This window comes from Hippopotamus amphibius, chromosome 13 (assembly GCF_030028045.1).
Source record: "Hippopotamus amphibius kiboko isolate mHipAmp2 chromosome 13, mHipAmp2.hap2, whole genome shotgun sequence".
Taxonomy (NCBI): domain Eukaryota; kingdom Metazoa; phylum Chordata; class Mammalia; order Artiodactyla; family Hippopotamidae; genus Hippopotamus; species Hippopotamus amphibius.
In genome coordinates, this window is record NC_080198.1 from 10,716,922 (window position 1) to 10,729,379 (window position 12,458).

The window sequence follows — 12,458 nt, forward strand, 5'->3', positions numbered from 1 at the left end:
CCATCCCCACGTCCTCCTACCAAAGAGCCTCTGCCTGCAGCTCTCTTTTCCTCCAACTGTCACATTGCTCGCATGCCTACACATCCCTCACATCTCAGCTCAAGCAGCACTTCCCCAGGGAATCCTTTCTTCTTCCCTCAAACAACATCAAGTCTCCCCTCTAACTTACAACTCCAATAGCCCCTTGTACATCTCCTTTGCAGAACTGATCACAGCTGTATTACTCAAGTGATTTCTTATCATTTACCTAGTTTCCTACTAAACCAAAAGCTCCATGATGGGAGGAAGCATGTTTCTATTCACTTCTGCTCACTACTGTTTCCTCAGGATGAAGCATCGCTCCTACTACATATAGTTCAATAAGTAGCTGGTTAAGAAATGAATAAACAGCACACTGCCCAGTATATGGCACATACTCAGTAAATATAAGCCTTGTGGGCTTTAAAAGAAATTTTTTTTTTACTGATTTCCAACACAATTAATAAAAATGTGTAATTATACCTTTAATAATATAGTTATAAATATTATAATTATCTAATGTAAAATTAACTAGTACTCCATACTTACTGGAATTCCTTGTAACTGTGGCTTATCTAGAAGATTATGCAGTTCGTTTCGAGAGGCTTCTATCTTTTCACGATCTGCAGCATCTATCATGTAACTTAAAAAAAAATAAGTGATCTCAATATGTCTCCATATTCTTTCATGATCATAATTAACAGATTTTTCATTTTCTTAATTTATACTACTCAAACTGTTAATAAAGTTCTAGATTTTAAAAGGCTGGCAGCCCAAAATACTTTTTAACAGACTGTTCTACAGATACAAACTACTATATATAAAATTAAATAAGCAACAAGGATATACTGTATAGCACAGGGAATTATACCCATTATCTTATAATAACCTATAATGGAATATAATCTGCAAAAATACTGACTCACTACGCTGTACACTGAAACTATCACCATACTGTAAACCAACTATACTTCAATAAAACAAGCAGAGAGATAGACTGTTCTTAGGGGGCTAATAATACATGACAGTAAAACATTTATATCTATTAGCTCTTAGCTACATAAACAAAAAAACAAGTAAAACTCTCACTCCATGATTAAATTTTTAAAATCTGATGTTAATGGGATTACACTAAGAAAATATCTAAGAAAGATTTTTATTGCCTGAAATAAAAACTGAGCCTTTAAAAATATGAAAAACAACTTTTTCCCTTGAAACCTAAACTGACTGTAGGGGGGAGGTGGGAGGGGTGGGGAGGCGGCTTACACAATAGCGTTGACTCCTCTGCAGTACCGTTCCCACATGCTGCGGAAGCGGGGTTGTCCTCCTATGTCCCAAATCTTCAAATCAAGATAGACAATTCTTAATAAAGATATTTCAAATAACACACTGAAGAAAAAAACTGCAGAAGGAGGGGAGAAAGATCAAGCAGACATGCTCGTTTCCACAATGTTAGAGCCAAACTGCTACTGAAACACTTGAGCTCAAACAAGCTCTTAACATGGAAGTTTTGGGGGCCACTTCTAAACATGAAGTTCATATTTAATATGTTTACATTAGATCTAATAGGTGCTGCTTGAGCAAAGATTTCGTTTTTATGCAATATTTTCCTTGCCTGATAACCAATAAATTTCCAATATTAAATACATATATATATTTTAAGACAGCACTCTTATTTTTATTTTTAATTAATTAATTAATTTTTGGCTGCGTTAGGTCTTCGTTGCTGTGCATGGGCTTTCTCTAGTTGTGGCAAGTGGAGGCTACTCTTTGTTGCGGTGCGTGGGCTTCTCACTGAGGTGGCTTCTCTTGTTGTGGAGCACAGGCTCTAGGTGCTCAGGCTTCAGTAGTTATGACACGCGGGCTCAGTAGTTGTGGCGCATGGGCTTAGTTGCTCCTCGGCCTGTGGGATCTTCCCAGACGAGGGCTCGAACCCGTGTCCCCTGCATTGGCAGGCGGATTCTTAACCACTGCACCACCAGGGAAGTCCAAGAAAAGCACTCTTAGAATCTACACAATCATGCATCATCCATAATATTTGAAGTCCAAGACAGAAAAAGAACAGCTGATTCAGAATCTATTAAAGTTTAATTGTCTGACTGGGTATATGTTAATATCTGGTCATTTTTAACTATTCTGTATATAACATAGAAAACATTCCTACCTAGGTGCTTTCCTTACATAAAATTGTTTTGTCCGTACGAAAGTAAGCACACACAACAACCTCACTGTTGGCACTGCTCTGCAGGCCTGTGTAAGTCATGGTATTTATCTTCAAGGGGCTTCCAGTATAGCTACAGACACTGGGAACACGCATAAAGACACGCACGAAACATAAAAGCTTCATGAGATAAGCTACAGAAAGAACTAGTAAACAGCTTCTGTGAGCCACAAGAATTGGATAAAATGGCCATAGGGGTTCAGGCTAAAGAAGTAAACTCCCCCCATGAACAAGGGAGCCAAAAATATATATCTATAATAATAACAATAATAAATTAAACAGTCCAACAGTCCACAATTCAAACTGATCAAACTTATTCTAGAAGTAAAATTATGTTAAACTAGTTAACATTTCACTGTTTTAGTTTTAATTTTAGGGCTTAGTGACAAAGAAAGGGAAAACTGGGTTATATTTGCTACCACAAATATAATACTAAATTACCAATATTATAAAGAATTATCTTTCAATATAAAATATTATTCATGAAATAATGTAATAACACATTCCAAATACTCTGAAGATGCGATTTTTATTTCCTAGGAACACCTAAATCCCAAGTATTACTTCTGCCAACCCATATGCTAAGTTTTCTACAGGCACTTAACAACATTTCAACACTTATATATTTTGATCTATTAGGGAAAGAAAGAAAAAAAGCTGATTTACATCCTTTTGGAACATGCCCACTCATTAATTAAGAACTGCCAATACTCACGTAAAATGCAAAGAAACAAAAAGAAAAATTCCTAGTTTGTATATGCTAACAGCTTAAATCAAGTATGGCAAGAAGCTGACATACCTTTATTGTGACGTTACCTTTAGTTACTTTCCTCATGTTGAAGCCCACTGTAGGTATCATATCTTCACTGAACTGTCCTGACTGAAAGAAAACATTTAAAATTAGACTAATCGTTCTTTATTAAAACACATAACACTACAAACCTTTCACATCAATATTACTTCTGTATCCACCTTAGCAAACAACTAATTTTTTACTGATGGTAATAATATGCCTTAAGAAAACACTCCTGATAGCCACAAATCTTGAAGAGGTGCATTATTTTTTTCATTCAGGACATATTCTCCCACTAAAGATATTTTTGAAACTAATGTAATTTTTTACATATTTTTAAGTTTAAGAAAAGAAATACTGTACAACTACACATGAACATTTATTAATTCCTCCACCTATACATACATTTTTGCATACAAGGTAGAAGTAAATCAGAAGTAAAAATTCAAAGCTTTCTATTTTTAGCTTTGAAATTATTTTGATAATACTGTTAAAATTCACTGTTGTGGGACTTCCCGGGTGGCGCAGTGGTTAAGACTCCGCCTGCCAATGCAAGGGACACGGATTCAAGCCCTGGTCTGGTAAGATCCCACATGCCGCGGAGCAACTATGCCCGTGAGCCACAACTACTGAGCCCACACACCACAACTACTGAAGCCCACGCACCTAGAGCCATGCTCCACAACAAGAGAAGACACCACAATGAGAAGCCTGCACACCGCAATGAAGAATAGCCCCCACTTGCTGCAACTAGAGAAAACCCACGTACAGCAACGAAGACCCAATGCAGCTAATAAATAAATAAATTTATTTTAAAAATTCACTGTTGCTTTTCTGAGTCAGTCTTTTATTAAGGCTTATAAAATGTTTTTTTTTCGTGAAGATGATCCTTTTTTTATGTAATCCATTCTATTCTCTTTTTGGTTTATGACCTTACTGTCAGAAGACTAAAATTAAATATCATCTAATAGTATTTGTATTTTTAAATTTAAAATGTTCATCCATCTGGAATTTTATTACACAGTGCAAGAAAGGTTCTTTTTACAAACGGGTAACCTATAATCACCTCAATCCTCATTTAAAAATCCACACTTTCCTAACTAGATTGATGTGATTATACCAAATTCCCTAAAGAGACAGCTCTATATCTGAGTCCTCAATTCTTTTCCATTAGTCTGTTTATTTCTAATTGGAAATAAATTAGGACTACATGAATTACTGTAGCTTATCCTATATATTATCCTATATATTATTTTACATAGCAGATTAACAATTTGGAATGTTCAGAAATGTGGTTCATCTCTCACATTTGAAATACACTTTAGAAATTAACAATTCTGTTAAAATACTGACTGCCCTTTATCAACTCTTGATATTTAACCAAGTCTCTCTATCCAGGCACATGGTTTGTCGCCTCAAACATTCAAATCCCTTACATCCATCAGTGAAGTATCATAATTCTCTCCCAACAGGTTTCCCACCTTTCTTATCATATTCCTTACTTTGACTGCAATTATGAAGTACACCCAATGAGGCAAGATTAATACTGATTTTATATATATACATATTTATATATTTTATTTGCCAAATATTTATTTCTCAATTGATCTGAAAATAAGCTGTTTACTTATTAGGTAAACAGCTTGGGATTATGAAATATATCAACACGGGACTAGTTAAACAAATGGGACTATTTTCAAGGCTGTAACATTGGCCAATTATTGGCCACACATTCATTCCAAAACCATCTACAAGTACTGGACATAATGAATTCCAATTTTACAAATTAATTTCTTCTCCATAACCTCAAAAGTGTTCTATTTCTTTTCTTCTTCCCTTCCTGTTCAGTGAAGTTTGGGCTAATCTCAGGAAAAATGGATGGATGGATGGATGGATGGATGGATGGAAGGAAGGAAGGAAGGAAGGAAGGAAGGAAGGAAGGAAGGAAGGAAGGAAGGAAGGATGGAAAAAAATGCTAACACAACCAAAATCAATACTTTATTTGTACATGTCAGGCATAATTTTCAGAACTTTCACATACATGATTTACATGTGAAGATATAGTCATGATATCAAAGCTACATATATCAAAACTAGCCATGACACAAGAACAAAAAATATAACCTGATTACAAAATGGGCAAAGGTAACACCAAAGGCATGATCTATGAAAGAAATAAGCTAACTTCATGAAAAGCTTCTGCTCTGCAGAAGACAATGTCGAGAGACTCAGAAAACAAGCCACAGAGTAGGAGAAAAATATTTGCAAAAGACACTCAATAAAGGATTGCTATCGGAAACACACAAAGAACTTTTAAAACTCAACAATATGAAAACAAACAATCCAATTAAAATATCAGCCGAAGATCTTAACAGACATCTCACCAAAGAAGATACAGGGATGGCAAATAAACACATGAAAAGATGCACCACATCATATGTCACCAGGGAAACGCAAATTAAAACAAGATACCGCCACAAATCAACTAGAGTGGCCCAAATCTGGTATTCTTTGATAACACCAGATGCTGATGAGGATGTGGAACAAGAGGGACTCTCAGGCATTGCTGGCAGGTTTGCAAAATGGTACAGCCACTTTGGAAGACAGTTTGACAGTTTCTTAAAAAACCAAACATACTCTTACCATACAATCCAGCAATCGCACTCCTTGGTATTTACCTAGAGGACTTGAAAACTTAAGTCCACACAAAAACCCACACATTAGATGCTTATAGCATCACTATTTATAACTGCTAAAACCTGAAAGCAACCAAGATGTCCTTCAATAAGTGAATGGATAGACTGGTACATCCAGAGAATGCAGTATTATTCAGTACTAAAAAGAAATGAGCTATCAAGCCACAATATGGGGAGGAACCTCAAAAGCATAGTTAATGAAAGACCCAATGTGGAAAGACCACATACTATATGATTCCAACAAGATGACATTATGAACAAGTCAAAACTATGAAAACACTAAAAAGATCAGTGGTTGTCAGGGGCTGGAGAATGAAAAACAATATGGCAGTTCCTCAAAAAATTAAAAACAGAATTAGCACATGACCCAGCAATTCCAGTTCTGGGTATATACCCAAAAGAACTGAAAGCAGGAACCTGAGGAAATATCTGTACCATGTTCACAGCAGCATTATTTGTAATAGTCAAAAGGTAAAAGCAAACTTGAGTGTCCATCTGCAGATGAACAAATAAAGTGTGGTTTATTCCTACAGTGTAATATTATTTAGCCTTAATGACCTTATTCATGCTACACCATGGATACACCTTGAAGACATTATGCTAAGTGAAATAAGCCAGTTACAAAAAAGACAAATACTTCACGATTCTATTTACATGAGGAACCTAGAGTAAATTCATAAAACAGAAGTGAATGTATTTAATAGTACTGAACTATACACTCAAAAATACTTAAGATGGGTTAGAGAGAAAAGATGGCGGCGAAGTAGAGAGACGTGGAGTGCATCCCTCTCCACAGATGCATTGGGAACGCACGGAAGGACGCAGTAATTCCCACAGAGAACCAGCTGAACACCAGCAGATGGCCTCGGACACCAGAGAGGGCTGCGGGGAGCCCGACATAGCCGCTAAGTTTTTGGTAGTACGGACAAAATATCTCTCATACTTTCCTTTCATCCCTATCTTTTATACATTTCTATTCCTTTCTTTTTATTTGCATATTTCCAACCACATTACACTCTTCTGTTCCCCTTTCTTCCAGCCTTTTTAAGTTTATTTTATCTTAACATACTTATAAGCAACACTATCGGTCTGCTCAGACTCCTTGCTCTATTCTCCAGAGGACGCACTGCCTTGGTATTTAATATTAGGCGTTTGTCTTTATCTTAGTTCTTAGTACAGTTATCTAATTACATTCTGAGAATCTCCATTCTCTCTGGTGGTACTCCAGCTCTTTTCTATATTTCATCCTAGCTTACAAAATCTCCCTGGATTGATGTTTGTATGTGTAGGGTGTTACTTGTTGTTTGTTTGCTTTTGCTTTTGTCTCTGATTTGTTCTGTTTCAGTTGTCAATTTCTGTTGGGTTTCTCTTTGAATATCTGATAGCACACTGGGGTTCTGTCAGGTCTTTCTAGAGCCTTATGTCCTAACGGATTCAGGAATTGTGTGTCTTATACATGTATGTGTTTCCTAGACTTAATATTTGTTTAATCCAATACTTGGACATTAGTCTGAGGCTTGGACAGTCTTCTATAAACACCTCTATCGCCAGGACAAGCAACCCCAGAGTTTGGACAACCATGAGGAAACAGAGAAACACCATGCAGGCAAAGGAGCAGGAAAAAAAACCCACAAGACCAAATAAATGAGGAGGAAATAGGAAAAATGCCTGAAAAAGAATTTAGAGTAATGATAGTAAAAATGATACAAAATCGCGATAACAAAATAGAGAAAGTACAAGAAACAGTTCATAAGAACTCAGAAAAACAAACAGCAATGGATAACAAAATAACTGAAATTAAAAATACTCTAGATGCTCTAACCAGCAGAATGACTGAGGCAGAAGAATGAATAAGTGAGTTGGAAGATAGAATGGGGGAAATAACTGCCACAGAGCAGGAAAAAGAAAAAAGAATAAAAAGATTAGAAGACAGTCTCAGAGACCTCAGTGATAACCTTAAACGTACCAACATTCGAATTATAGGCATCCCAGAAGAAGAAGAAAACAAGAAAGGGTCTGAGAAAATCTTTGAAGAGGTTCTAGTGGAAAACTTCCCCAACATGGGAAAGGAAATAATTCACCAAGTCCAAGAAGCACAGAGAGTCCCATACAGAATAAACCCAAGGAGAAATACACCAAGACACATATTAATCAAACTAACGACAATTCAACACAAAGAAAAAATATTAAAAGCAGCAAGAGAAAAGCAACAAACAACATATAAGGGAAAACCCATCAGGATAACAGCTGACCTTTCTCCAGAAACTCTGCAGGCCAGAAGCGAATGGCAGGATATACTGAAAGTCCTGAAAGAGAGAAGCCTACAGCCAAGAATACTCTACCCAGCAAGAATCTCATTCAGATTTGAGGGAGAAATCAAAAGCTTTCCAGACAAGCAAAAGTTAAGAGAATTCAGCACCACCAAACCAGCCTTACAACAAGTGCTAAAGGAACTTCTCTAAGTAGGAAACACAAGAAAAGGAAAACACCTACAAATACAAACCCAAAACAATTAAGAAAATGGTCATTGGAACACACATGTCAATAATCACCTTAAATGTCAATGGATTAAATGCTCCAACCAAAAGACACAGACTGGCTGAATGGATACAAAAACAAGACCCCTCTACATGCTGCCTACAAGAAACCCACTTCAGACCAAGGGATACATATAGACTGAAAGGAAAGGGATGGAAAAAGATATTCCATGCAAATAGAAGTCAAAACAAAGCTGGAGTAGCAATACTCATATCAGACAAATTAGACTTGAAAGTAAAGACTATTAAAAGAGACAAGGAAGGACACTACATAATGATCAAGGGATCCATTCAAGAAGAACATATCACAATGGTAAATATCTATGCCCCCAATATAGGAGCACCTCAATACATAAGGCAAATGCTAACAGCTATAAAAGGGGACATCGACAGGAACACAATAATAGTGGGAGACTTGAACACCCCACTTACATCAATGGACAGATCATCCAAACAGAAAATAAATAAGGACACACAAGCTTTAAATGACACATTAGACCATCTCGACTTCATTGATATTTATAGGACATTCCATCCAAAAACGACAGACTACACTTTCTTCTCAAGTGCACATGGAACATTTTCCAGGAGAGATCACATCTTGGGTCACAAATCAAACCTCAGCAAATTCAAGAAAATTGAAATCATATCAAGCATCTTCTCAGACCACAACGCCATGAGACTAGATATCAATTACAGGAAAAAAACTGCAAAAAATACAAACACATGGAGGCTAAATAATTCACTCTTAAACAACCAAGGAATCACTACAGAAATCAAAGAGGAAATAAAAAAATATCTAGAAACAAATGACAACGAAAACACAACAACCCAAAACCTATGGGATGCAGCAAAAGCAGTTCTAAGAGGGAAGTTTATAGCAATACAGTCCTACCTTAAGAAACAAGAAAATGATCGAATAAACAACCTAACCTTACACCTCAAACAACTAGAGAAAGAAGAACAAAGAAACCCCAAAGTGAGCAGAAGGAAAGAAATCATAAAGATCAGAGCAGAAATAAATGAAAAAGAAAGGAAAGAAACCATAAGAAAAATAAATAAAACTAAAAGCTGGTTCTTTGAGAAGATTAACAAAATTGATAAACCATTAGCCAGACTCATCAAGAAAAAAAGGGAGAAGATGCAAATCAACAGAATTAGAAATGAAAAAGGAGAAGTCACAACGGACACCTCAGAAATACAAAACATCATGAGAGACTACTACAAGCAACTATATGCCAATCAATTGGATAACCTGGAAGAAATGGATACATTCTTAGAAAAATACAATCTTCCAAGACTGAAGCAGGAAGAAATAGAACATATGAACAGACCAATCACAAGTACGGAAATTGAGGCAGTGATTAAAAATCTCCCAACACACAAAGGCCCAGGATCAGATGGGTTCACGGGCGAATTCTATCAAACATTTCGAGAAGAGTTAACACCTATCCTTCTCAAACTCTTCCAAAATATTGCAGAAGGCGGAGCACTCCCAAACTCATTCTACGAGGCCACCATCACCCTGATACCAAAACCAGGCAAAGATGTCACAAAAAAAGAAAACTACAGACCAATATCACTGATGAATATAGATGCAAAAATCCTCAACAAAATACTAGCTAACAGACTCCAACAGCACATTAAAAAAATCATACACCATGATCAAGTGGGGTTTATCCCTGGGATGCAAGGATTCTTCAATATACGCAAATCAATCAACGTGATACATCATATCAACAAATTGAAGGATAAAAACCATATGATCATTTCAATAGATGCATAAAAAGCTTTTGACAAAGTTCAACATCCATTTATGATAAAAGCTCTCCAGAAAATGGGCATAGAAGGAAATTACCTCAACATCATAAAAGCCATATATGAAAAACCAAAAGCCAACATCGTTCTCAATGGAGAAAAACTGGAAGAATTCCCTCTAAGAACAGGAACAAGACAAGGGTGTCCACTCTCACCACTATTATTCAACATAGTTTTGGAAGTTTTAGCCACAGCAATCAGAGAAGAAAAAGAAATAAAAGGAATCCAAATTGGAAAAGAAGAAGTAAAATTGTCACTCTTTGCAGATGACATGATATTATATATAGAAAACCCTAAAGACTCTACCAGAAAACTGCTAGCACTAATTGATGTGTTTAGTAAAGTAGCAGGATACAAAATTAATGCACAGAAATCTATTGCATTCCTATACACTAACAACGGAAGAGCAGGAAGAGAAATTAAGGAAACTCTCCCATTCACCATTGCAACAAAAAGAATAAAATACCTAGGAATAAACCTGCCTAAGGAGGCAAAAAATCTGTATGCAGAAAACTTTAAGACATTGTTGAAAGAAATCAAAGACGACACAAACAGATGGAGGGACATACCATGTTCCTGGATTGGAAGAATCAACATCGTGAAAATGTCTGTACTACCCAAAGCAATTTACAGATTCAATGCAATCCCCATCAAATTACCAATGGCATTTTTCACAGAACTAGAACAAGAAATCTTACGATTTGTATGGAAATGCAAAAGACTCTGAATAGCCAAAGCAATCTTGAGAAGGAAAAATGGAGTTGGTGGAATCAGGCTTCCTGACTTCAAACTATACCACAAGGCCATAGTGATCAAGACAGTATGGTACTGGCACAAAAATAGAAAGGAAGATCAATGGAATAGAATAGAGAACTCAGAAGTAAGCCCAAACACATATGAGCACCTTATCTTTGACAAAGGAGGCATGAGTATACAATGGAAAAAAGACAGCCTCTTCAATAAGTGGTGTTGGGAACATTGGACAGCAACATGGAAAAGAATGAAATTAGAACGCTTCCTAACACCATACACAAAAATAAACTCCAAATGGATTAAAGACCTACATGTAAGGCCAGACACTATAAAACTCCTAGAGGAAAACCTAGGCAGAACACTCTATGACATACATCAAAGCAACATCCTTTTTGACCCACCTCCTAGAATCATGGAAATAAAATCAAGAATAAATGAATGGGACCTCATGAAACTTAAAAGCTTTTGCACAGCAAAAGAAACCATAAACAAGACTAAAAGACAACCCTCAGAATGGGAAAAAATAATTGCCTATGAAACAACAGACAAAGGATTAACCTCCAAAATATACAAGCAGCTCATGAAGCTTCATACCAAAAAAGCAAATAACCCAATCCACAAATGGGCAGAAGACCTAAATAGACATGTCTCCAAAGAAGACATACAGATGGCCAACAAACACATGAAAAGATGCTCAACATCACTCATCATCAGAGAAATGCAAGTCAAAGCCACAATGAGGTATCACCTCACACCAATCAGAATGGCCATCATCACAAAGTCTGGAAACCACAAATGTTGGAGAGGGTGTGGAGAAAAGGGAACTCTCCTGCACTGTTGGTGGGACTGTAAGTTGGTACAGCCACTATGGAAAACAATTTGGAGGTTCCTTAAAAAACTACAAATAGAACTACCATATGATCCAGTAATCCCACTCCTGGGCATATACCCAAAGAAAACCATAATCCCAAAAGAAAGTTGTACTATAATGTTTATTGCAGCACTCTTTACAATAGCCAGGACATGGAAGCAACCTAAATGCCCATCAACAAATGAATGGATACAGAAGATGTGGCATATATATACAATGGAATATTACTCAGCTATAAAAAGGGATGAGATGGAGCTATATGTCATGAGGTGGATAGACCTAGAGTCTGTCATACAGAGTGAAGTAAGTCAGAAAGAGAAAGACAAATATTGTACGCTAACTCATATATACAGAATCTAAAAATGGTACTAATCAACTCAGTGACAAGACAAGAACAAGGACACAGATGCAGAGAATGGACTGGAGAACTCGAGGTATGGGAGGGGGCGGGGGGTGAAGGGGAAACTGAGACGAAGCGAGAGAGTAGCACAGACATATATATACTACCAACTGTAAAATAGTCAGTGGGAAGTGGTTGTATAACAAAGGGAGTCCAGCTCAGGGATGGAAGATGCCTTGGAGGACTGGGGCAGGGAGGGTGGGGGGGATTCAAGGGGGGGGGGGTCGGGGAAGGGAGGCAGTACGGGGATGTATGTGTGGAAACAGATGATTGAACCTGGTGTACCCCCCAAAAAAAAAGAAAAAAATTAAAAAAAAAAAAAAAGAAGTTTGAGTTGATAGAGATAAAAAA

At 36.7% G+C, this 12,458-nt stretch overlaps 1 protein-coding gene across 2 annotated transcripts in view; it reads right to left on the reverse strand.

The window, feature by feature from the left end:
• ARL8B (ADP ribosylation factor like GTPase 8B) overlaps positions 1-12,458 on the reverse strand; it is a 60,624-nt gene that overhangs the window by 8,530 nt on the left and 39,636 nt on the right. For both annotated transcript variants that reach the window (XM_057705943.1, XM_057705942.1), the window contains exons 2-4: positions 3,039-3,119; positions 1,285-1,358; positions 568-661 (exon numbers count right to left, since the gene is read on the reverse strand). In XM_057705943.1, the coding sequence (XP_057561926.1) occupies positions 568-661; positions 1,285-1,358; positions 3,039-3,119 (249 nt within the window). The remainder of the gene's footprint in view (positions 1-567; positions 662-1,284; positions 1,359-3,038; positions 3,120-12,458) is intronic.